The sequence below is a fragment of the Poeciliopsis prolifica genome, unplaced genomic scaffold (genome assembly GCF_027474105.1).
Source record: "Poeciliopsis prolifica strain line A6 unplaced genomic scaffold, Auburn_PproV2 SCAFFOLD056, whole genome shotgun sequence".
Taxonomy (NCBI): domain Eukaryota; kingdom Metazoa; phylum Chordata; class Actinopteri; order Cyprinodontiformes; family Poeciliidae; genus Poeciliopsis; species Poeciliopsis prolifica.
In genome coordinates, this window is record NW_026562431.1 from 2,436,873 (window position 1) to 2,464,745 (window position 27,873).

Below are 27,873 nucleotides of genomic sequence, written 5' to 3' on the forward strand. Positions count from 1 at the left end.
TATTTGTGCAGTTCACAATAAATTTGGTAAATAGAAATGTGCAAAGTTTGAAAAACTTGATTTTTGATCAAAGGTTTTGGTACTAGGATGAGGTATCTTTATGACATTTAAATTGTCCTACGTCTTCTTTCACTGTGGAACACTTTTTCATTGCACTGTGTTTCATCGAGCTCTGGCTGAAGCTTTAACATATGCTCTCTCCAGTGTCAGCTGTAAATATTGAATATTTTTGATCAGATATGAATCAGTGTGCACAGCTTGGGGGGATACGACGCAGTTCAACCGGCTAACGGCTGATCTGTTTTAGCTTGGGCTCAGGCCTTGTCTATTGACAGACGGCCCAGCAGGGAGATTTAGCACACTTGTTCAAAGCTGTTTGTCTGAAACAAGCATTGGACGTCCATTGGGCGGACCGCAGGTCCGTGCAGACTCGTCCGGAACGGGCTCAAAATCAGAAAACACAGATCAGTTTCTTAACGTGTCGTTTGCTGTTTGTTTCTCCGTGTTTCTGTCGTTGCGGCCCCCCCAGGATGAGCCGTCATAACACAGCTGACAGACTGATGCGCCTTCTCGCCTTGCATAATCCTCCCGATACCTGCTGCAATGCTGAAAACAGCTTCAGTAACTCGACTTGACTACAATTTGTACCCATAATGGTTAAGTATGCAGTGCTGTCTCCTCTAAGCTGACGGGTTCTACATGTTTTGGTGGAGAAATGAAGGAACTGGAGAGATTTTCCCCCACGAGGTCGACTGCGTTCTGAAATCGAGCCGCTAATTAAACGGTGGCGGTAAACAGTTAATTGTTCAGGCTGTGACAGAGTTCAGCAGTCGGTGCATTCACGTGTCACATTTTGATTTTTGCAGCTCATCTATTGTCGTGATTTGTAAATACCAGGGCTGCATGGGAAGCAATAATAATGTCACTGCAAACCATTTACGAAAACTTTCTGAGTCCCTCCAGATAATTGGCAAACTCAGGGAGTAAACAGTGAAGTCAGAAATGAAAATTGGGGTAATTATTATCATTATTATTATTTTCCTGGTTTGGAAAGGTCAACAACTCCCAATCAGACACAGTTAACATTTTGGTATTTAAAGGTGACTAGGGATGCACCATATATCGGCACTAAAATCAGTATAAACCACTGTCAGTCATTTTTTAATATGTTGGTATCGGCCCGATAAAACTGATATTAAACTGATATTAACTGATATAATTTCTTTACATGCTTCTTTTTGTTGTTTTTTTTTTTCAAAGATGTTAAAACAGTATAGAAATACATCTAATATTGGTTATCAGCCACAACAGCAATATAAATATCAGATATTGATATCGGCCCAAGTTTTCATATCTGTGCATCACTAACGTGTTTTTATGATAAGATAAATGGATTGTTGGATTTATTTTGAATGAGGTTCAATGAAGCTATCAGTTGCCCCAGAGCTGGCATGTCAAAAGTGCAGCCCGGGGGCCATTTGTGGGCCTTTTGCTGTTTTTTGAGGCCCTCAGCTGCCATTTAGGAATGATACAAATTTGCTTTGTCCAGCACATCTGGTTGATGGTGTTCATTTTTGTTTGTGATCAGGATTAAATTGTTACAGTCTGTAAAAGAATGATAAAAACGAGATGTCTTTCTCTGCTGGCCAATCAGGTGGACTTTTACTAACGTTAACGGCCACACCTGGTGTAAGTTGCCCAAAAATGTTGATCATTATTATGATGATACAGGTGGAACAAAGATGTTTCATCTCATTATACGCCATCACTATAATATTCAACGATTTGATAATTTGCTGTTATTGTGTGGCTCGGGCCTTTAAGTGTGAACCGTCTGGAACAGTTTGAAGCACATGCACATTTCAATAAAGGCCCAAGGCGGGAGAATTTAGTCAATCTGCAAGTTGCTTCGCTACGTTGATATAAGCCGAACTCTCTCGACAGCCGGATGGATTTCAGAGTCAGACTCCTGCTCTGCAAATCCGGCGGCCATCAGCGCCGCCGAACACAGGCTGACAGATTCCTCAGCTAAATATGAATCAATATCTGGGGTCTAAGCAGTATAAAGCTTTTCTGCTTATGGCAAAACTCTTCGAATGAAACCAGTGCAAATAGTAAAGTTGAGCAAATTTAGGATATGAATATATCTCATCTATGATTTGAATGACTTGTCGCATAAAACAAACATTCAAGAGGAAACGCCGCAATTACAAAATGAAGGGAGGTTTTTTTTCACATTAGTAGAAAAAAAAATGTTTTGCTCACTGTGAAAGAAGAAGCCACAGAAATGTTATCCATAAGGATGAAAGGAGGAGGTTTGAAAACAAGAAGAAGTGAGAGAAGATGCTCATAGACACTTTAAAACCAGCTTCAGCTGGAATAATTACTGACAAATACACACTTTTTGGTTTGCAGTGCAACTGATAAGATATCTTAAAACTACAGATGGGGTTTCTTCCCCCTCACCGCAGCTGAAACTGATGATAGAGGCATAGAAACCTCTCTTCAGGGAAATTCTTCAAGTCAGTTCTTCAGACTCTGGGTCTTTTTCTGGTCCTTTTGTTGTTGCTGCTATCTTTCATGACAAGATCTTTCATGACAAGAAAACAGATTTGTGGTCTAGTAAATACCCAATTTTGAAACTCAATTTTCTTGACAGAAAATTAGACATGTAATGCTCCCTTCATGAACTAACACCCTGTTTAGATTGAGCTAACTTGAACTAAACACCAGCAGCTGGCACTAATTCATGCTGTCAAAGAATTGTTCATTTTGGACAAAGTAGAGGTCTATCAAGTCCTCCAAGCGGCCGGCTCAAATCTTGGCTCTAGATTTGAGATTTCTCAACAACCACATAACTACGTCACTTTATCTCATGTTACGTAATGCAGATGCTCTGTCTGAGATCATGAAAGTTTACACACTTGCGCATGCTGAATGGGTGGTGTGGTTTCCACTAACTGCACGCTGACTTATGTAAAGATTATTTCGGCTAATCAAACTGTTGTGAAAGGCAGTTTCACCAAAACAATTTGGAAATGAATTTATCTTCCCCTCACAATATTCTGGTATTTTGCAAATAGTAAGCATTTTGCCGATCCAAAGTGGCCTAAAACAGGAAGCGGGTTGTATGGGTTGATGGTTTGATTTCCGACAGCTACACAAAAACGGTTGTTTTGTTCCCAGAGGTATTAGACGGGAAGGAAACTACCATCTGTTGTGAAAGCTTCAAAGATTTGCCCTCATTCTTTAGACAGACAGCTGAAGGATTATTCACTGTCTTTTGTTGATCCTGCAATGTTTCACTCTTGAACCAAATATATTTCAACGGGAGTGCTCGCTTTAGAGCCGGAACGTTGTTCAAGCAAGTTTTACCTCCCAAATAAAGAGGAAAATAAATAACTTGATGTTTGTCAAGGCTTAAATGGTCAAAATCAGTTTTCACATTGCTTTCTGTTGTTTTTTTTCTTTATATTTTTCCTGATTATGTTAAGCATTAGAAAGTAGACAGAACCATAGAATAATATATATATATATATTTGAAATTTTCTTGCTTCAACTTAATTCTGTTATACATATATTTTTGTTTAATGTCTTTACTGATATTTGTAGTTTTCTCTGAAGTTCATCTGTGAACAAATTGTCACAAGGTTTCCATTAATGACGTAGTTAGAAGTATAGGGAGAACAAGATGTACAGCTAGAAAATCAGGGAGAGGAAACCCGAGTCACGCCTCCACATGAGGTTCTGTATGTGGAAAATGCTCCGAGTTCGGATCGCTAATGACCTTGGTGAGCCATGAAAATGAAGACCTGAGAAGTTAGTCTTTAAATGTGGAAAAGATTGCTTTTATAGACTCAATTCAAAGCACCTTAATGAAATTAGAAGCTAATTTAAGTCTTTTCATTAAAGCCTTTTTTGTGGATGGAGACGGCTGTGGGCAGCACGGATCTCCTGTCTGTATTACAGCTAATTTGAAGAAGCCATTTCATGCAAAACACACAAACATTTCTTGGAAGTCTAGAATCAAGATATTATCATTAGGCTGGTGGGTTGTGTATTTTTATCATTTGTATTGACTCATGGTTTGTGTTCAGACATTCATGATGAACTCCCGGAAAATGAGTCTCTCTAAGACAGACTTAGAGATATAACGCCGTTATTTCTATCTAAAACGTGGGTTTGACACAACATCCGTACTTTTTGGACTTTATCTTGGCTGCAGTTTGACCGTAACTCTAATCTCTGTCTAGGCTGTTTCTCCGTGGAGCTAATTTGCCATTTCATCCAAACTGTAATCTCTATAAACACCTCCACTCTCTCTCCTCCCACTCGGCTCTGCGACGTTGCCACGGCGCAGCAACTCTGAGGGCATAAGAAGAACCCCGAAATGATTTTTTACTGTTGCAGACAAAACAACGCAGCAAAACCTCGTTTTACGTGCAGCGATTCACGACTGCTGCAACAAAAAAATAAAAAACGCAAATACTGATGAATCAGAAAGAATCAGACATGAGAAACAATTTCATGGTTTACTGGTTGGAATCAATTAATAATAAAAACCCTAATAAAAACGTGTAGCCCTAATAAAAACGTGTAGAACTACTATAGTAACTCATTTTTTTATTTTTTAACTATTAATTGTAATGAAATGTGCGGAATTCATAGCAAACCTATGATTATCAGCTGACATTATTCTTCATGCACCGGTTTTATCTTTTTCTAGGTCCCATTATCTAATGAATGACGATCGAGGCTTTAAAGGTTAAACCAAAGAATTTTTAAAAAAGCAGCAGACGTCAGATCATTTTTTTCCAGTGTCGGCATTTTACGTTTGTTCGCAAACCCAACTGAGCTCCACGAGACGTAATTCTGACCTCGAACGGGGAAACTCCTCAACAACCTCAAGCTGCCGCGCAAGTGTCAGTCCTTGAGAATGAAACGAAAAGCAATAATGGAGTGCGGTCTCACCCTCGTCCTCTCTCCATATATACATATGTATAAAAAGAATGTGAAGAAAGCTCAAAATCCTCCATGATTTCCTGCTTCCACTCACACCATCTGTGACCTTAAGACCCCAGGAAAGACTTTAATCTGCTGCTCTGCTGCATCTTTCCAGCATCACTTGACAGATTTTGAGCCGACTTCAGTCAACAAGCTGAAATATGACTCGGAATCCTCCATTTTTGAATGTTTGTGGCTTTATTTGTGTTGAAAAGGTTCTCTGAGTTTTTACCTCTATGTTATCTAAACGCTTGTTTTTTGGTGTTGTTGTTTTTCTTTGTTTTTTTAAATCAGTTTAGTTGTGGAGGCTGCTGCCGTTATGTGACTTGAATTTGTCAAAAAACATTTTGCAACATTATGATATGATTATGTCAATTATGAATTTGCAAAGCATCTTTTTGATTTTCTACTTATTACGTCACACATTTAAACATCTGTATGTAAGAAAGACACGAAGTGCCCCTAATTTTTTTTTTTTCACTTCGCTAAAGCTTTGTTGCATGAAAAAAAAAAACTACTAATAAGGTGAAACTTGGACCTCTAGAGACACTCGACCCGTTCAGAAACCTCACTCTGACTGAACAGGAGCCCAGACCTTATCAGCTAACCAGAGTGTCACCGACTCCCTTCGCTGATGTTAGACGGCAGCTGAATGCGCTCAAATTCCTGCAGCAGATTTCTTATTTCCAAAGAAAGATTGAAAGCAGAAGACAGAGAGGCTGCTCCGGCAGCAGAGTAATGATTTTATTGTCATTTCGCACAATCTCTGTCGATGTCATTCAGAGAGCAGTAATGACTGCAGCTTTCCTCGTCTCCATTCTCTCAGCCTGTTTCATATGATATCGTGCTGTTGCCGCTCTCTTAGTGGGTTTCTCATTTTTCATTTTTCTTTTACCTCATTTAAGTGAATATTTACTGTTTACATTGCATCATCAAGCAAAAGACTTCCCTCCCCCCTAAAAAAACAAAAAAAGTAAAACAAGGCACAACAGACAGCAGTCAGGGAGTCGTTTCTCCTTTAGCTCCTAAGATTGTGACTGAAATGAGAAGGGGCTTAGACAGCCCCCATGAGGTCACACAAATTTGATGACCTATAAGATGACCGACATCTTATAGGTCAAAACAGAAAACATCTCAGCATCTCACAATGTATGAAAACAGGCCATGTGTCGATTTGGATGTTAAATTAAAGAGTCTAACACTATGCTTTAGTTGAGGGAGTATAATATTATTCACTCAACTAAAACATAGTTGAGTGTTGGACCTCTAGAGACACTGCAGTGTTGCTTTGATTCTTTCATGCATGCTTGCGAAATCCTTTAATCTCCATGGCAACCATTGATCTGTGCAACACACCTGGGTAGGCCTAGCCCCGCCTTCAAGGACGAAGCTCCTCCTCTGCGCTGCAGTTTCCAATCTTCTGCACTTCTGCCCAACCCAGCTCCTTCAGACTAGCCAGCAGCAATTAGCAAACACCTGGTGGAACTGAGCATCAGCTGAGCTCATTGTGGGAGTTACGTCTCAGTGAAACGTTGGTTAAAAATGTAGCTGAAGGATTAAAAGAGGAGCCATGTTGTGATGACTTTCTGAAGGCAGAGTTTCAGAAAGAGCAGGAGCTTCTGAAAGAGACAGAGAACCAATTTTAAGGTGCTAACCTATGAAGTTGAATATCTTTTATTTAATGTAAATAGCATTTTGATAACAACTAAAGGTAACATAGTTACTTCAGATTGCTACTGTGAAGTACACAATGCTGTCGCTTTAAAGATAATTTTCAAATGAATAAAAACAACAAAAGCAACACTTTAATATTGTTTCCTTGGCTACATAAACATCCAGTCATAAAAACTGAACATAATGTGCTCATACTGGCTCCTGGATGAATGTGTTCAGCAAGTCAACAGGGGTTAACCAAGGCTTCATCCCAGGTTCATTGCCAAGATGGAGACACTCCAGGGAGTTCTCTCTTACCTCCAGGATCTCGATTCATAATGACACCAAAGAATATTTAAAGTGTCTGTTTTCCAGCCGAGCGCCTAAATACGCCCTACTTCTGATCTTCTCCCGGGGGACCTGAAATCCCTGCGCGCTCATGTAGTTTCTATTCTATCTCCCTGCAACACCTGATGACTTAAGGAGCGTCGGAAGCACAAGCCGTCTCCACGGAAGTGCCAGAGGCACTGAAAAAGAACGGCGCGACTCAAAAGTGGGAACCGAACAAAACGACAGAGGCTGGAAAGGTTAAACAGATTAAAACATGGCTGAGGAGACAGTTTTCTGTTGCTCCGGAGTCTTTTCTCCAGTAAAGATAAAGACTCGGGCTTTGATTATTCTAGCCCGCGTTTTACCCCGACAAGTAGGGCGACTGTAACGAGGGTTACACAACAGCAGAAACACTTCTTGGACGCTCGGTTAGGGATCGCCTTGATGTAGCAGTGGATCGCCTGCAGCAAGAAAAAATAAACTAATTCCTCCTTTTGATATTGGCGGTGTTGGGAGGAGGAGGAGAATATAAGCAAGAAAGTGACACATAGGAGGTGAGATAGTTAAGTCCCTCGAGTCGGGGGGGGGAGAGAAATCCCCGTGTTGTGCTCATCCGTTTGTGAGAAACTGGGTGAGATGGAGGAGATTCTGATTTTTATGATTCCCCGAGAGGCTCGGGGACAAAAAATAAAATACAAAGCGGCGACAAAAGCAGGCGTTAGGCTCACCCCTCTCCTCTCCGCTCCTCGCACAGTCAGGCGGAACAAAACGAAGCCGAGGCAAACAAAAAGGGCAACAGCCATCATCGGGCTCTGCTGGCCAGATGTGAGACGATGAGACATGTGAAGGGGAAGGAGAGGAAAAAGAAAAGGCAAAACACAAGCGTAGATGGACTGGATGATGGAGATTTGGTACTGAAGGAGCCTTCCTACACGTTGAGATACAGTTTTTGCAGCATCTCAGAAGCAACTGATCTTTCCAATCGTTTCTGTACCTTACTGGTCGTGAGATGCTTGAGTTGGAACATCTTGTTATGAATAAATCATCAGGTCATCATTGGTCCAATAGAGAAACACAGCCATAAATATTTACAGTTTTATCTAAGGTAGAGACATCAATTCCTATATGTGGGGTTTAGTGTCAGCCAATACCAGTCCAGTACAGAAAGAGTCTGCTGAATTTACCTCAATTCTACATTTTATTATGTAAATTTCACGATTTTGAATTTATACGTTAAGTCATGTTACTCCCCTGTTAAAAACATACATGGAGTGTTTGAGAATCTGCCATGGCAACCGTTCAGATGTGCAAAACGCCTGGGTGGACGTAGCACCACCTCCTCGCAGCTGCCGTTTCCAAGCTACCAAGCCTCCACCTCACAGAGCAGCCCTCCCCCACTCAGCTCCTTCAGACTAGCCATCATCAATTAGCAAACACCTGGTGGAACTGAGCATCGGCTGAGCTCTTTATAGGAGCTGCTTCTCAGTGGATGCTGGTAAAGGGTTAATACATTTTGCGGTGACTTCGTGAAGGCGGAGCTTTAGAAAGAGCAGGAGTTTCTTCAAGAGACAGAGGACCAATTCTGAGACGTAATGTCGCAAAGTCCAATTTTTTTTAAATCAAATTTGATACATATAACATTTCTATAACTGAAAGTTATGTGATTATGTGATACTTAATTGTGCTCTAAAATGGCTCCACCTTGAAACAAATAAGAACCATACAGCTTTTTCTTTCTACATCATCAAAACTTGAAAACAAAACTTTATCGGTGGTCAAATGTTTCACGATTCACCAAAGATTTTGAGAATTACTTCATATTTCAAACCAAATATGGATCAAGGAAAACTAAAAAATTGGAAAAAAAAAGAAAGATTTAATTGTCACTTTTAGTGTTTCCAACACTGTACTTTTTTACGCTTAGCAAATTTACCGTACTTATTCATCTTAACGTACAGTATGACCTGGTACATAAAAATCCCTTCTAAGACACAAGTTGACTCATCTGAAAGTTTTCTAATTAGTGCAGACAGAGGCGTATAATTAGTGTTGAATAATTAGAGCTTCAGATGAAGCGTTGCCGTGGCGCCGAGTTCAGCCGCTTCAGTCCCAGAGGAGGGAAGTCGCTGTCTGAGGACCCGACTCATCGCTCACACTCAGCGAGTGTCGGAAAAACGGTCGGAAGATCCAAATTATATCTTTACATTGTTTATCTTTTTATCATGTCTTGGATGCATTACACAACATTTTTCTGATTTCTGTCGCTATTATTAATATTCAACATATAATTCATGTCTGCACTGAGATTCAGTTTTATTCTCTGCAGAAAACAATCATTTTCATCTTGTGGACAGCAAAACGAAAAACAAAAATAGAAAAATATGGCCACGGGATCATTTCACCTTCTTGCCATCTTGCATCCGCAAAGAGCAAGAGGGGATGAGCAGCGCCACACAAGATGGTAACTGACAGCGCTAGGTCCCTCCTCCTGGCTCTGATTGGTTGTTTCTGGTTCTGATTTTTGTTTCACATATTATTATAACCATCACAACACAGGAATGGTTTCAACAAAAATTTAAAACAATACTTTTTTATAAAAATACATTGCTCAGCTCTAATGACAAAAAAGATTCTTACATATTGATACGCTCTAATTAAAATCGGAGAAACCGCTGCTCTCCTCCGGTTCAGAGCCAGAACTCCTCACCATGTCGTCGCAGCAGGCTTGCAGCTAAACCGAGCTAACGTTTAGAGTGTTATCATTCCTCCGCACATTTCCTGCATGAACATAAACTCACCAGCCACCTGGTTAAAACCAGAGTGGCTCCCCCTTTTCCTCCAGCTTCAGACTAATTCTTCTCAGCACAGATTCTACAAGGTCCCAGAAACCTTCGCTCCATGTTGGCAGCAAAATAGCATCTCAATATTCCTGCAGATTCAGTGGCTGTATAGCCATGATGCTCATCTGCTATTCCACGGCTTCCCTCAGGTGTTGGATTAGGGTTTGGTGACGGTGAAGGATCACTGGCACTTTAAAGAAACCAGTTTTATGCATCATCTCATTGGAATCTATCAGAAGCCTTCAGTGGCACAACTAAAAAACGTAACAAAAATAGCCATGAATCAATTAAAAATGTGTTATTTCATAAGTTGTGCAATAATACAGTTTTTACTTAACACTGTATTTTATTAATGCTGCCTAATACAATGTAATTAGACTAAATGAATAAACATTTCCACTAACAGAAATGGGCAAATGGAAATTCCGACAATAACTTTGCGTAACAGAAACACCAGTTTAGAAAAAAAAACATGTTTTCCAGCTACAGTTAGGTGATTTTCTGCCACACTAAAATAAATGCATTCTTGCAAAACTGAAATGGAAACACTCCTGCTACTGGTGGAAACACCAAATAAGTGGTAAGAGGATGATGGTTTGTTGATGTTCAAGCTTAGCCATGAGTGACTTTAATTTCATTTCTTAGTCAGTGAAACACAGCAATCCCAAAATTGTGTTGTTGTTTTTTTCTTCTTTAGAAGAATATCGACAAAGTTTTGCGCATATTTGTAATGGAAACTGAGCCTCTGTGAATGTGAAGTCATTACAAGTCAGGGCTGCAGCTTTTATGTCACTTGCTGGTTTAACTCACCTGAACCACATCACTGGATCACCACAAAGGTTGGTCTTCAGTGCAGTTTTCTGTCATCATTTCTTACTTTTTGTTTTTTTTTTTCAAAAGAAAATCAATCTGTTCAAAACGGATTTTATTTCAGAACATCATGCTACAAGATTGGATGCATTTCGTTTCTCTGAAGCTTTCCTCCTCCACTGGTTCAACTGTTCAATTTCTAACCGTTTACTTGACTTAAAAGCTAAAGATGAAACAGAATTCTGAAAGCCGTCGTACCTCCAGGTTCTGTTTCTGTGCCTCACAACTTTGTGCTCTGCTCCAATTAAGGCTGTGATGAACAAATAGAAACAGCAATAATAATACGATGTTTCTGTTGTTAAAACCAAATGAGTCTGAAATCCGTCCAGGCTGCTGAGTGGATCCCTGCTCAGATCCGAAGCGGCCCGGAGCGGGACCAGAACATGCTGCACGGATTATGGCTCCCATCTGGCCTCTGAGTCCCAGGAGGAGGAAGAGGAGGAAGAGGAGGAAGAGGAAGGCCGCGCATCCTGATGTGACCGCAAACCCGACAGACAGAGACAGAGAGTGAGATCTGCACCGTGTTTAATGCCAGAAAATGGACGGCGTACCAGCTGCACTCTGACCTGTCGCTAGATGACATCTACAAACATCAAACACCGAGACCCGCTGGATGTAAATCAGCTCAGAGGGAGACCGAAGCGCAGTTGGTTGTTTTGTTATCCAACATTGCTTCATTTTTTTTCCTTTTTAAAAAACAAGAAAATCAGGATCAGATGTTAGTAGTTTATTTTAAATGTAAACGAGCGTTTCCTTTTTTCGACCAGTGGCGTCAGATCGTCCTCTGATCTGACGGTTGGCAGCGAAACATGTTCTGGAATAATGAACCGTCTGTTTACTTCCAGGTCCCACTGGAGGATTTGTCACTATAAAATATGTGTTCAATCTTTAGTATTCATGTCCATTTAAATTAACTACGTCAGAACACATTGTGACACAATAAAACCCAATAATGTCATTTCTCAAGACCTAAGATCAATAGAGAAAGGAGTTTAATATGATAAGATGATTCTTTTTGTGCCCATTAAAGCTGAAACAGAAACCTGGAGATGGAGCAATCGTTACTGTAGTTCAGTGCTCAATTAAAGAAGCTTGGGAGTCAAAAAAAAATCTCCGGGTGACCTGCTGTTGAGAGTAAAAACAACTGTCACCTGGTGGAACAACAAAATGTTTCCAGTCTCTCTTATTCTTTTTCTCATTGATCTCAAAAATCCTCTTTGAAACTTCCAGCCACCCACTCAGTTCCTCCCCAACCTCGAATTTCTGAAGACAATTAAAAACCTCCTCAGCTCTGAGGAGCCGCAGCCAACCAGTTAGTCAGATTGGATCGGAGTCGATGTTTTGCGTCACTTTTGACTGAGGCGCTGAGCGACCGGCGTGATCTCAAAAGCCTTTTGAGAAGAAAGGACAGAACCTGAACAGTTTGACAAACACAAGACGAGAAGTTGGATCGTAATTACGTTTGACATGATCCGACTCGGACTCTGGTCATTTTGCACACGCATGCAACTCTTGTCCTGTGTGACGTAACTCAGAGTGGAGCCTGGTGCCCCGCAGACGCACAAAACCCACCGAGTATTTTTGGTCTCGTTTCTGTTTCCTTTAAAATAAGACCAGAGAATTTTTTCAGCAATATACAGGAGCTTGTTTGAGTCAATAATCCTTAACATTGCTGAAAACGTTCTATTACAGTATTTCACTTATAACATGGGGGAAAAATCCAATCAATCAATCAATCAATCAATCAAGTTGAGCTGGAAGTTCAAAGTGCTTGATTAAAACAACAATAAAAAGTCAAAAACAGCACATGGTCGACAATTGAGAAACAAACATAACATTTTGACGGGAGCATCATCCAAATCATCAATACATATCCAATATATCGGTCAATATTCCATTCATTATCAGAATCACCTTTAAACAGGTCAGTTTTTAGGACAGAACTCAGCGTTTCAGCTGGTTTGCAGTTTCCTGGTAGTTTGTTACAACCTGCCAATTGAACTCGAAGCTCCTGTTTCTTGCTGAAAAGTTCCCTTTAAGTTATTTTTGTCTCATTTCCGGTGTACTAAGATATTCGGCGTAGAAACTAAACCAAAATCTCTTTTGTGTTTTTGTGGTCAAAGTACTCAGCACCTTCGTGAAAACCTACACTAACTTCAGCGTTGCGCCTGCTCAGGGTCTGAACAGTGACATAAAAATCAAGCTTCATGCCGAAAACCGAAGATAAAAGCAAACCGAGGAATCAGGACAACAACAGGCGCCTCTCAGGACAGCTGAGGGACAACACAATGGGACTGATGATGGCTTTTCATGACAAAAAGTCACCTTTTCGCAGTGAGTCAGTAACGGCAATAAGTTTTTAGTTTTTGTTATCTGCCTCCTCGGTGTCGCCCCCGGCAGCCGGCTGCTGCCCGGCTGCTGCCCGGCTGACCCCGGCGGACGACAAGTCCGGATCAGGAGATGATTCCCAATTTCCTGACATCTGTTTTTGTGCTAAGCTGTAAACTCTGACAAGTTCTCCGCTGAGAAAGTTTCCAGAAAGCGACCTTAATCCGAACAGCGAGGGAGGGGGAGCCGAGTCTTCTTGTCGGATTGAAGCATGAAGTTCAGTGAAACCCGCATCTGTTTGCCCAGAGCATCAGTCAGACTTTAACTCACTGCCTATCAGAACAATGAGCCCTCCGCAATAAAATGTCATGTGAAAGATTCACTGTTACCCTTCAATAAATCCCAAATCAGGGTTGTTGTTTTTTTTAATTGTAAGTCTTTTGTTCTCCTTGATGTTTGTGTCCAGAATTGCGACTTGATGACGTTTTGAAAGGACTGAAGGTGAAGGGCATTAATCGCAGACGCAGATTCAAAAGACAGGATATGAGCCTTGGTCTGTGCTGACAGAATCACTTTTTAATGCGCTTTGGAATGCAGTGTTGTTAAATTCGTGGCACCTTTATCTTTCCTTACAAGACTTGGAGTGTAATAAACGAGAGCGAATAAAAACCCTGTATGTAATTTTAATGTTGCATACATATCTGGGTTGCCTCACTTCGACCCAAGCAGGTTTTCACCTTAAAGTTTAGCTTCTGTAACAAATCTCAAGCTAAATATATTTCACAGAGAGTTGGGCAACAAACCGATATTTGTGAGGTATTCAGAGACATAAAGTACTGTTTTTAATACCGTCTTCAAAACCTGATGAATCTTTCGCCAAAAGCAGTGAAACTGTGGAATATTTATGAATGGACGGTGTGGTTATTATAGGAGTAATTTTTTACATGGCTGGCTTCTCTTTTCTCTTGCAATGAAAACTTTTTAAAGGAGCAGTATCAGGTAAAATAATTTTTTTACATTCCTCATCAAAAACCTTCCTGGTGTGTTTAAGAAACACTTTTATCTCCCGTGGCAACCATTCAGCTGCAGAAAACTCCTGGGTGGACCTGACTTCCCGGCGACTCCCCGTCTCAGCTCCTTAAGACTAGCCAGCAACAATTAGCAAACACCTGGTGGAGCTGAGCCTCTGCTGAGCTCATTGTAGGAGATGCTTCTTAGTATAACGCTGGTAAAAATGTTAAAAGGTTAAGAGGAGCCACGTTGTGCTGACTTCCTGAAGGCGGGGTTTCAGAAACAGGAGGAACTTCTTAAAGAGACAGAGGCCCAATTTGAAGGCGTTAAAATACAAAGTCATATTTGGTAAATGGAGCAACCAAAGGTAATAATTACTTGATTGTGCTAGAAAATGACACTACAAATAAATAACACTGCCCCTTACAGAATGAGACTGAAGCCAGCTATCATGCTGACTTTTCTTTCGTGTTATTTTAATGTCTACAATAGGTGCTACGTAAATACATTTTATATTTTCTTCATTTTACAACTGGATTCCTTCATTATGGTGTGCAAAGACATTCTGATGTTACTCAGCGTGCCACATATAAGAGAAAAACAAAGTAATAAGCCAGTTCAGTCAAATCAAGCGTTCCACTGCTTCAATTGGCAACTTGTCTGATCGGTACAGTGGGCTTCGAAAGGAAAATAGGAACAGAAAGAACAACTAATGTCCAGATTAAATAAACTGGTGAGTCAGATTACTACGGGTTGGGATTTATCGTATTAATTATCATTTATTTTGAACCATTTATTTTGAACCATTTCTTATCATGGTAGAAATAAAAAATGATTCATGATTGTAACAATAAATTTCAGACAATGTTAAAAAAAACTGACTCAAATGTTATTTTAACTACTTTCAGCTTTTATTTCCCTCTAGAGCGTCAATAAAAGCCCACATCATCTCTAATATTTAGGTAGCACAATGAGACACATACAAGTTTAGTGTGATTTCTTTTTATTTCTTTGTTTTGGAAGTTTAAGAGGTGAAAATCACCATCTGATTGAAAAAAAAAATCAATAACTTTGGCACATAATTTGACATAATGTGCTTTCTCATTGTTGTCACGGGCGGCTGTCTAACTGCTTCCCTTTCTGTTCTGCTCGGCTCCATTGTTCCTCGTCGTCAGAACGTTACGCGCAGTTAGCCCGATGTTCCCGCCCTGGCTCCGCGGCTCCCGCTGCTCTCACGTTTAATGATCCTCTCAGAGGTTTCAATGTGCAGCTGATTAGGTCAGATTGATCGTTGGCTCAGATGACCCTCTCTGACACGTTTAACACAACGCCTGCCCCACGCAGCCAGTGTATTTTTTTTTTTCTTTCCATTCATTGAAACCGTCAACCAAACTAGCAGTTTGTTTAAAATAATTTCGCCCCAAATTTCTGCTGCTTGTTTCATTTTTTTCCCCACACAGCTAGAAAGTGCAAAGTTGGCCCAAAACCACAGAGACACAGCAGCTGCATTCAAATTTGATTAGTTCTTGGGATTTTGCAGTTTTAGGTTTGTTCCCTGTCACATTCAAGATTCTTCTTGTCGAGTTTCCTTTAAACAAATATTTTTATTTTACTGTCCTCTGTTGTTTTTTTAAATTGAGTAGATTTTTCTTTTTTGTTCAAGCAGCTTAAATTTTCAGTTTTTTCGCCCGCTTCTCTTCCCCGGCATGGACACAATCTCCGATTTTCAGTTGTTCTCCTGTCAGATGTTTCATTGTGTGTTCAGAGCTTCTTCAGATTATTTCCTTTGCTGATTTGACTTCTACCAGGCGAACCTCCAGGCCGCCCAATCAGAGCCGGCAATCCGTTTGTTCAACAGAAATGCACCTTTTGTTGATTTACAACAGTCAGATACCTGTTGTTAATTGTTGCAAGTTTACTTATTTTTAAAAAAATAGAACATTAAATATTAAATTACATTTCCATGTAAATATATGAGATTAATTTTCTTTCATCGTCCTGTTGAGGTCGACATAGACGATATTTCAGAATAATAACAAAGCATTCTAGAAAACGGCTCGACGAAACAGTTGTTTATGGTTCAATGATTTTCACTTTAAGCTGATGAGTAAGTTGGACAGAGTTAGCAGTGCGGCGCTAAAATGGAGCCATTTACAGTCCAGCTATGCTAAGAAAAGGTTTTATGTAGAAAAAAAGCATAACTTTTCACGCGCTAAACAGTTTGCTTAATTTACCATTTTACCATCACATTTTATCAGTTTAGTTGAAGGATGTAGCTAAAAAGTTGAACGAAACAGATAATTAACAATCTCAAATGTTTTAAAAGCAATTTCTCACGTTTCATACTTTGGTGTAGCTGGCAGCATTATTGACAAACGGTTGCCATGGAGTTGCTTTGACCAGAACAAACAAACCAAAAGCGAAGCACGACTTCTCGCCTCGTTCCTATCTAACTTATAAGCAACATAAGCACATTACAAGTATTACTCGGTCAAATATCCGTGACATTTACTGTAGTACAGCCATGTTGTCCATGTGTCTTTCTCTTGTGGTCAAGAGTGTCCGCATGTTTTCCTGTTGTTGACCGTGGAGCCAGGGGTCGGCTATGATCGCGCGGGGCCACTTCCCGAGCCGCGCATTTGCTCATTTCAAGTTCAAACCTTTTCTGCTACCTGCAGGCTGATTGGACTGTCTGTGTTTCCTCCCCCAAGACAACAGGAGTTCAGTGGGCCTTGGTGTGTCTTTGTTAGAAGCAGGTGGCTGAGAAAGTAATATGAAACGATCAGACGAGATCCTAACCTGGCGGTGGAACGCTCCATAATGCCTTCGAGCAGACAGTGTAACGTCCACATGATCAGAGCTAATCTCTCTCCCAAATCACTCATTCGTTCTGCTCTCAGAGCGCTTGACGAACTGCACAGCACAGATATCAGAGTCCTGGCTTGCATCAGTTTAGTTACTTTTGTGTATTTAAAGCCTTCTGGTCACTTTATTGTTTTATTGCTTCATAAGTGATGGTATCTGTTAGTTGTGTCTCTGACATCACTTATAAATAAAACTAACTGCAGTTGTCAGACTGACGGCTTCCTCAGTGACATTCGATGTCCCAGGAGCAATCATCTTCATCAACCAGAGCAACAGACAAGATCAGGACAAACACACATTTTCATTCATAACTCAAAGTACACTATCAAAAGGCATTTGGGAGAAAATACATACTGAAATCACTTAGTTTTATTTATTTAAAGTATACTGGTTTGGCAAAGCAAACTAGTATGTTCACTAATGGCAACATTCTAAAAATATGAACTACTTTATGTTTGATAGTTGAATTTAAGTGAAGATGTTCAAACAGCCGGTGATCTAATTTGGTGTGAAGTTGTTTTTTGTGGATTCCTTGGTTTAATTTACAGCTTAAAGCTGCAGTATGTAACTTTCATGAATATTTTTCAGATTTTTTTTTTTAATCTGTAACAATCCTGTGACAGTATGGAACAAGGCAGATGATCTGTGAAAAACATCCAGCTCCTCCCAAATCTACCATTGTCATCTATAAAAAGCTACCACTCTCTGGTCAAAGACAACCAATCAGAGCCAGGAGGAGAGTCTTAGCGCTGCCAATCAAGCTCATGCGCATGCTGTTCCGTGTGGTAATGGTGGAGAAACACCTTGCTGTAAACCTTAGCATTCACACCAGGCTCTGCTGTCAGGAAGAAGCCGTAGGCTAGCAGTCTGTGATCAGCGGCCAGATGTTGGAAACCTGGAAGAAGACGACAGGAAGTGGTAGGAGGATGATGGTTTGTGTTTGTTTTTTCAGACAGCGTGCAGCTCGCTCCACCAGAGCTGTCACAGCGTCACAGAGTTTATGAAAAGTTGTGTTAGTTGAAGGTGTTCAATCCATGACTACAACTTCCCCACATCGGCGCATACGCAGCCACTCCTCACTATAAGTAGCTTATTTCTCCTCTGATTGGCTGATGGACGACGAGCGTCAACACCATTCGAGTTAACTTATGAATATATTTCGTCTAACTGTTTATGTCCATCGCTGCCGTGATTTTAAACACCTGAACAAATGTATTAACATAATTTTCATTTTGTTTCTTATTTAATGGAAACGCTGCGATTGCAAACCCGTGTTTTTTCGACACTAGAGGAATACAGACAAAGATTTACCCACATTGGAAAGGGAAATGCAGGTAACGGCTCTCGTTTGACCTTTTCAGTCGTCTTTATTGGCCATTACCTTCCTGCTGCCTGCGTCAAACTCGCCATGATTTCTGGGTTCCTTCATTACTTCTCTTACTCTGCTCTCATTTCTCCTCTCCTCTCCTGCTCTGCCTGAGAGAGCTCAGTGAATGTACTTGTCACTATAAACATATTTGGATTGAACTGCGGCACCATTGCTGCCACCTTTCACCCGCATAATGAAATGATGGTTCTCCACCCCAGCTGGCTGATGTCACTCTCTGGGAACAAACAACAGGAGGATTTTATTTGCGGTGGAGCTTCTTGCTCTCTGGCTTATGTGTGCTGAGAATGACGGGAGTAAATAAAAATAAGTCTATGCTGACAAGCTGTCCTTTCAGTTTTGCATCAAAAGCATTAAAGAGGACAGGGTGAACCCCAACTTCTTCTTCACTGGCTGCAGTTTCGGTGGATTCTGTGTTTATTTTTTGATGCCACCAAAGAAATTCTGTTTCTGTTTTTGGTTTTAAATGAGGTCAGGATGTCAGTGGGATACCTGGCCAACTGGTGAGGATGTGGCAAAGAACACAGAATACGATTTTCTTGTGGGCGGAAGTCCAACCTGCTAACAGCGTAAAGCTCGTAGGTGACTTCCACTAAACGCCTGTGTTTTCTGGGATTTGCTACACGACTTTTGGCTGAATTATTCAAAACCCAGACTCAAGTCCCCTGCCATGTAGGCCACCTCAGCTGCCTGAGAGGAGACACGGAGCGACTCTTCGACGGCGCAGGCTGAGCGTATGCATCACGTCACGTGACGTGTAGTTCATGAACACAGCTGAGTGGGCAATCTGACTGCAGAAAGAGTCGGCGTGAATTTAAACCATCACCGGTTCCCACAGTAACCTGCCTTTTTGAATACATAGGCATGAATGAGGCGTCTATGCGTTTATGTCTCTGGTTTTAGCGTTGGCTAGCATGTAGTCAGCGCACTGCAGCTGTTGATCACAGCATGCACTGAAAAAAACAAACAATTTTAAGTGTTTGTGGTCTCGTTTATACTTCTAATATCTTAGCACACTTCAATTAAGACAAAACTAACATAGAAGTAACTCACCAGCAAGCTATGATCCCTTGACATCACTGAAAAAATATTATCAATATTTTCCATTGGCAGGAAAATTGTCTTGTTTTACGTAATTGAGTTCATAAAAAATAATCTTGCAGTGAAATCATATGAAGTTCAAGCATGAGCAGCAGGAATAGCCTTGGTTTTTTAATTATCAAGACCTGACATTCAAAGCCCCCTTAAGGTTTGGAATGTATTTTCAGGAGTGGCAAAAATCCCCGAGATGAAAGAAGTCGACAGAGTCCCCACAAACCCAACAAGCAGCAGATGCGTGGGCCTGCATGTGTGTGTGTGCGTGTGTGTGTGCACGCGTGTGAGCATGCATGTTCTCGGCCTCATCCTTTGAGACGTGGAAGATCTAGCAGACAAATCCAATTTGGGGGTAAACAAGTGTGTTACGCCGAGCCAAGCCTGGTTTTGGAGTGTGGGAATCTGGAGTATTCAGGTGTGTGCGTGCGTCTGTGTGTGTGTGCGCTTCCTGTGGGTGAGCCGCTGCGATGTGCGTCGTCTTCGTCGTCGGTGTATTTCTGTTTGTTTCATCCTCCTTGCTCTCCTTGTTCCTCTGCTCTCCGTATCTCAGTGCTTTCGGAGCCTATTTCTGATCAAATCAACCTTCCTGGCCCCTGGGGAGCTCATTTCCCTGCTTCCAGTTCTCACTCCTCCTCCATCAGTTATTTCCATATTTCTTTGCTTTTCAAACACTTTGCTGCAAACAAGGTCATCCAAAACCTTCACTCTTTGTTCTACCTTCTTTTTCATTGTTTTGTTTATGAAAAGTGGCACGAAGTATAATCTTAGTTTGATCACGACTGATAATTCTCTTTAAATCAGAGCTGAATTGACTTAAAGGGGCTGTATTATGTAAAAGTAATTGTTTTGTCATGTTAAAACGTTATTCCCTCATCAAAAACAAACCTGGAGTGTTGCTTCAATATCGTTGAGAAATTTTTTGATTTTTTGACAGCAACCATTCAGTTTAACGCCTCGGTGGACCTAGCTCCGCCACGGTGGACCTAGCTCCGCCTCGGTGGACCTAGCTCCGCCACGGTGGACCTAGCTCCGCCTCGGTGGACCTAGCTCTGCCACGGTGGACCTAGCTCCGCCACGGTGGACCTAGCTCCGCCTCGGTGGACCTAGCTCCGCCACGGTGGACCTAGCTCCGCCTCGGTGGACCTAGCTCCGCCTCGGTGGACCTAGCTCCGCCTTCCAGGACGCAGTCGGCTTCCAAGCTTCTTCGTCACAGAGCAGCTCTCCCCCACTCTGCTCCTTCAGACTAGCCAGCAGCAATTAGCAAATACGCCTATTGCAGCTCATTATAGGAGCTACTTAAGAGTGAAACACTGGTAAAAGCGTTGATAAAGGGTTAACAGAGGAGGCGTGTTGGGATGACTTCATGAGGGCAGCGGGAGCTTCTTAAAGAGACAGAGGTTCAGTTTCAAAGCGTTAAATTACGAAGTAAAATGTCTTCTAAGTCATATTTTGATATATACAGCATTTTTATAACTGAAATGCTACAATAAGGCACTGTGTGGCTGGAAAACCCATTGTGCTTCAAAGACTTTTAGGTTTTTTTGTCCATTTTTGTGCCTTGACAGATTTCACAGTTGCAGCTTAAATCTCCAGGTTCCAGTGTCAGAGTCTATTGTGTTCTAGTTCCTTCAGACTCACCTCAGGGGAAAACGGAGGATCTTCCAGGTTTGGCTCACATTCCTTGTCTCTCTAATGGAGCACGATGTGCGGCCTTTGGTCACCTGGAGGCAGTCCCAACCATGTGTGTCAGCCGGGCCGGTGACTTTCATATGAGACGTCCTCCGCCTCACTCCCAGAGAGCATTCATAAATGTTAAAACGTGAAAGCCTGGAGCGCAGCAGGAGCCAATATGGACAGATATGAGAAATATTGGACCTAATCTGAAATGAGAAATTACAGAACGGAGCCGAAACCGAGACGTCTCACACACACACACACACACGCACACACACGCACACACACACACACACACACACACACACACACACACACACACACACACACACACACACAGCAAGCAGCTGCAGAATGGTCTCCATTAAGGGAGAACTGTGGCACGATGTGAATGTTTTTCAAAAATAAATACACACTAACTGAACCTGTCCAATGTTGATCATTAAGATAGGTACACCATGGAATGGTGAAGCAAGTCCTACAACAACACAGTCAAATGTGTTACCAACACACTTATTAGCAAGTCATACAGTGACTGTTTAACAGTGAATGGAGGCAGCAGAAAGTCTTTGTTTTCTACACATAAATTTATCTCTCTTGCCACCAATGTGCTATTATCCATTTAGCTCACGCACTGAGGAAGATGTGAATCTCTGTGGAGGCTAATCCAGTTTGCAGAGAGCAGTGATTCATTTAATTCATTTGCAAAATCTGTGAAAACTTTAGAATCAGAAATAAATCCCTCAGTGTCCTTCGTGACCTGTTACCTAGATAATGTCACCATCCATTTATTCATACTGTATTGGCGGTTCTATCGAAAAGAGGTTTTGCCCTAAAGGCTCTTGTTTTAGCCTAAAAGAGTTTTAGAAAAGTGTGTTTCAGAAACATTTATCTACCTTTAAAAAATCTGTCTCTTTAACTCGTTTGACCCTTCAATGTCCTCGTCTCTTCTTTGACAAGTTCCACGCACTTCCCTCCATAATTTTGTCCAGGCAAATATTAATATGACATGCAGCCTGAGTAGCACTCTTGTGTTCCTATTGTCCCTCAAAGGCTTTTCCCTCTACATGTAACGTTTACTTATATAAGTCTAAATTTATGCAGCAGTTCTTGTTCTGTTTACAAAAAAACACTTTCTAGTGTCTGAAGGAGCTGAGTGGGGGTGAGGTGGAACTGCAGCTTGGGGGAGGGGCTTTGTCTCTGAAGGCGGAGCTAGGTTCATCCAGGTGTTTTGTACAGATGAATGGTTGCCATGGAGATTAAAGGATTTCTCAAACATGCATAAAAGAACCAAAGCAACTGTTCAGGTGTGTTATTGATGAGGTTCATCAAAAATAAATACATTCAGGTGTAATAATGTGTTAAATACAGAGCTGAGTGTGTGGAAAACCTAAATCTGTAGTGCTGCTTTTCTCTGCCAAACCGTCTTCAAGCTCCTAACATGACAGCTGTTATGTCACTGTTTTGTCACATAAAAGCTTTTGATTAACAGCCTGCAGCTTTCAGAAGGTGCAGTCACCCAGATTTAACCTCCCTGAGAGACTTTTCAAGTGATCGAATCTCTTTATGCCTCTTGTCCATTTGCAAATCGATGCCCTGCGCTCTGCCAGCCGCCGTTCCTTTCTCCAGCCGCATCAAATACCCAGGATGTCTGATTCACTGTTTGCCCTGAGGGCTGCACAATGAAAACACAATCATCCTGCACTTCCACTGTGGACGTCTGGCTTGACTGCTTCACCCAATAAAAGGTAAAAAGAGAAATAACAGAACAAAGTGTCAGTCAACAAGCTTTTATCACACTGGCTGCATCTGCAACTGAGACAGTTGATATGTATACAGATTTGTTCTCTTTTTTAATCATACGTAAATGTTTTTTGTTTTTTTTACGTATTTGTTAAAACTGTCACCACATCATATAAGTTTGTTATGAGACACATAATTAGTGAAAAGATGGATCTCCTGCACCTCCTAATTGCCGTCTGAAGAAATGCACCAAAAAACAACCAATCAGAGCCAGGAGGAGGGGCTTAGCAATAAGTTGCTAAGTTGGAAAAAAACAGCTTATGACCTCGTGGCAACAAGTGAAGTTAAATCAACTCTTGTTTCCTGAAATGGAATAAGATCAAAATAATGTAACTCCTTCCCCTTAAGTCACCATCTCAGTGCCAAGTCTGACTGAGTTTCCATTACAAATGTCCCAAAACTTTTCAATATTCTACTAATGTCAAAAAACACAATTATTTGCTCACAGTTTGAAATGAAATCATGTCGCACTATCATCCTCTTATCACTTCCTGTCGTCTTCTTCATCATTTCTTCCAGCAGTAACATCTGGCTGTTGATCACGACTCGTGTGATTTTAAAATAAAAGGTGCTTCCTTTGCAGTTTTGCAAAAAAAAAACCCACTAATCCTTCCATCCAGTGCATAAACATTTGAACAAAAAACATATTTTTCTTTTTCCGAAATTGGTGCATTCCTATTATTATTTTCATAATTCCAATCTGTGCAATTACTTGGTCAGTGGAAACACAACTAGTGTCTCACAATAGGAAAGAGTGGCTAGACAAGCCTGAACACTCGCTAAAAATAGCAATAAAGTTGCCAAGTTGATAAAAAAAAAACAGCCTATGTTGATCTGGCAATGAGTTGCAATCAAATCCACTATTGCATGATGTAACTGCACCACCTAAATCATCATTTCAGTGTTATGATTATAGCAAAGAATCTTGTTAAATTATACTATCTGTGACACACAAACACATTCTGTCAGAAGCAGAGCTGTGTCACCTAAAGCAGAGAAAATCCCACTTTCTTCTCATGGACCTCTTGTGCAGCTCTCACTGTGTGTATGATGCATGAGGCTGGCAGTAACAACGCCACCGCCGCTGTGGCCTCCCTCCCCGCGCTCTGACCGCTTTGAGGGCGCACACCGAGGAAACTCCCGGTGGCTCTCTGCAGGCGTGCGAAGCAGAGGTGACGACGCCAGGACACGTTGTGCTGGAGCCGCAGAACCTTGAGGACGGCCGACGGCCATCGCGAGCGAAGGGTCACTTCTGAAGGGACCTTACCGGGACTTTCTGGATTGAAAGCAAAGGAAATCTCCTTGTGGGGGATAAATCACTACAGATCTGGGTCACGGCCGTCAGAGACTGTGGAGCCTGTAATAATGTGATACTATCAGTCCCTGAGGGGGGAATTGTGTTTTCTACCCAGTCTTTGTTGGGAAGTGAGAATGGCAGGTCGGCCACAGAGGAGCGAATCTCCTCTTACTCAGATGGAAAGGGAGCAAACACGAGGCAGCAAATTCAAATAAATCTGCAGATCTCGGGCCGGTTTCCATAGTCATGCAGTTTCCACCACAAACGGATGTTTCCAAATGGCTACAGTTTGTTTTCTCTTAATCTTATCAACTCTTGCAAATTCACGTTTAAATGTGCCAGTTTCTGTCCACCTCTTATGGTTTTGGATTCCTTCTCTGAGTGAATTTTTCTTCTGATTCAATTTATTGTTGCAAGCAATTAATCAACTTCTAATTAATTGTCGATTAATTGTTTATTAGATTAAAATGAGTTCCTATCAATTAACTAATATCTTCTTAGACTGTCTTTCAGTGTTATAGTTTGGCCTCCACCCAGAAGAGGGCACTGCTGGTGATGTTTAAGCTGATTAAGTTGAAACAGAAACAAAGATGGGGAAGCCGTGCCAGATGGGGAAAGACAAACAGCAGTTTTTGCAGTTCGGTTTTGGAATATTAATACTTGACTAGCTTTATAATTGAAGAAGTTTTTTTTTCTTTTTGTTTTGTTTTTTTAAAGTATTTAACACAGCTGACACAAAATATTATTAAACTTGAAAGATTTTTTGTTTGGTATAAAAATAAAATTGTTCCCCTTTTTTTCATAGAAAAGCGGTCAAACTTATTGATGTAAAAGGTGAAATCGGGTTTTTTAAGAAAATTAATAATTTGATTGATGTTGATCGACACAGACGTTTTTAGATTAAACACAGAATTTTTTCAGAAAAAAAAAAAATCGGACGTTGTCGAAAATAAAACATTTTTGACTCAGAATATTTCCAAAATATTTCGATGTGGTGAGCGTCGTAGTAGTCTGGGCATTGGGACCCACAACGCCACGACTTATGACAAGATGTCACATTCTGCTGAGTCTTTAAATATAAGATAATAACATTTGACTCTATTATGCCACATCATAAATGACAAGAACTAAAATTTTATCTCATTGAAAGGAATATATCACTGACTTGGTCCTGCTTTTTAAGAAGGGGTTTTATAATGTAATTTTTTTTTCAGTTATTATGGAAATGACTAAAATGTGGCAGCCTGCAAAGCAGAGCAATAGCAAAATGAGTGAAATTAGGGAAGTAGTCTGGTTACACAATGACTCTTATTCTGAGAAAGGAATGAAGAAAATGGAGATGCAGAATAACAGTGTAATGGACTTGTTTGACAAGTAGAGAAAATAATAATAATAAAAAAATAACCGTCTTACAAAAACAGCTTAGAGAAATGGTGATGAAAAAAACAGATAGAGGAGAACAGCATCAATGACGATGATGAGGAGGTGATTGTAGAGAGAGACTGGCGGTGACCATGGCGACGTGGCGCTGCGTGGATGAGTCATCTCCTCCCCAATAATGAGTTCCAGCGTCGGGTCGTCTCTCACCTGGCGGTTTGGGGGAACCAAACACTCCTCCATGACCTGGAAGGCAGAGACGTTCATGGCGATCTGGGTCTGAATTTCTTCTGTCAGAACACACACACAGAAAGCACACACAAATAAAACACCTCCGACGAAAACAAAGATTATATTTTCAATTGTGATACTAAAAATTGCTTTCTGTTGGCCAACATGGCCTAATTTCTTAAAACAATGTTAACATCTCAATTAGAAAATGTGCATTGAAGTTCAGTTCAAAAGGATTTCTATAATGTGTGAAGATGAGAAATAATGTTATTATAACATTTTTGTTCTATTTTTGTTGGAATGCAAAAAAAACCCAAAAACAAGATTAATTTTTAATATCAGGTGTTACAATATAGTGTCCTGAAAATACTTTCCAGAAATTTAAATAAATAAATAAATAAATAATGAAGCGTAACATTTTATATTCTGTGTCAGAAAGTTTTCACTCCATGCTGCTGGTTTTTTTTTTTTTTTTTTTTCATTTTTAGGCGTTGCAAGGCACAGTGGTGAAACATGAAACTGCTGCTGCGCCAGTTACTCAACAGGTTGTTGCTAGGTTACCAGAATGAGTGAGTTAGTGGATGCTAGCAACCTTGTTTAGCTGTTACAGGTTGAGCAGCTAAAGCCTTTCCGCCTACATCCCCCAGAATGCCGAGCAGTTTTGCATCAGAACTCGGGGAAATTATGGATCATTACATCAGATGCAATATCTATTGTTACTATCTATGGCCATAAATATTGTCATTGATTTATTGTTCAGCTTTCAAACTTGGACATTGATGTGGAAGAACGACAAATAATTTGATCCATCCATCCATCCATCTTCTGCCGCTTATCCGAGGTCGGGTTGCGGGGGTGGCAGCCTAAGAAGGGAGACCCAGACTTCCCTCTCCCCAGCCACTTCCTCCAGCTCCTCCGGGGGAATCCCGAGGCGTTCCCAAGCCAGCCGAGAGACGTAGTCCCTCCAGCGTGTCCTGGGTCTTCCCCGGGGCCTCCTTCCGGTGGGAAGTGCCCGAAACACCTCACCAGGGAGGCGTCCAGGGGGCATCCTGACCAGATGCCTGAGCCACCTCAACTGGCTCCTCTCGATGTGGAGGAGCAGCGGCTCTACTCTGAGTCCCTCCCGGATGACTGAGCTTCTCACCCTATCTCTAAGGGAGAGCCCAGCCGCCCTACGGAGAAAACTCATTTCGGCCGCTTGTATCCGAGATCTCGTTCTTTCGGTCATGACCCAAAGCTCATGACCATAGATGAGGGTAGGAACGTAGATCGACCGGTAAATCGAGAGCTTCGCTTTTTGACTCAGCTCTCTCTTCACCATTAATTTGATCTAAACTTAAAGTGTTTTCCTCTTTCATTTTCTGTTGTCTTTTCTTTATTCTGCCTTTTCGTATTCAGTCCCAGTGCTCTGCAGCTTGATTGATTGTCATAGAAGTGGTCTCTGAAAATAGACTCCCCCATGATGTATCTACTGTGAAAACGCATCACATTCAGGATTCGGTATTGTATCGTTTCAGCAGCTGAGTGGTTTCAGCAACAATATCTACTGTGACAGTGTGTGTGAGTGTGTGTGTAGGAGCAGAAGTGTAGGCGAGGCCTCACCTGCAGTGGCTTGTTCACAGTTTGTCAAAGATTTGGAAGAATTGGATTACGTTTCATTTGACTGACTCATTACCAAAGCGCTAGATTGTCTTCTAGTACCACAGATGTTCAGCAGCTTTTGTTTTTCTTTTTCCCATCCCTCCTCTGCAGATTACAAGTGGCCCCTTCCCGCCGACCTCTGTCCAATCTGGATCTACCTGGACGTCCTGTTCTCCACGGCGTCCATCATGCATCTCTGCGCCATTTCGCTGGACCGCTACATCGCCATAAGGAACCCCATCCACCACAGCCGCTTCAACTCCCACACCAAGGCTCGCGTCAAGATCATGGCAGTCTGGACCATTTCAGTGGGTGAGCACACCGGGGAGAAAAAAAAATCTAATCAGATCAAACCTAATCAGACTTACGAAAAGATCAAATTTCCCACTTTTCCGGAGAACCTCCCGTATCAGAAAATAAACGTGATGGGGAGGAAGTTTTAGCTGATTTGGTGCAGTTGGAGCAAA

The 27,873-nt window shown here is 41.3% G+C and overlaps 1 protein-coding gene across 1 annotated transcript in view; it reads left to right on the forward strand.

The window, feature by feature from the left end:
• Window positions 1-27,873, forward strand: part of htr2aa (5-hydroxytryptamine (serotonin) receptor 2A, genome duplicate a) — a 54,665-nt gene that overhangs the window by 6,276 nt on the left and 20,516 nt on the right. The window contains exon 2 of the mRNA XM_055059722.1: window positions 27,518-27,718. Coding sequence (XP_054915697.1) covers window positions 27,518-27,718 — 201 coding nt within the window. The remainder of the gene's footprint in view (window positions 1-27,517; window positions 27,719-27,873) is intronic.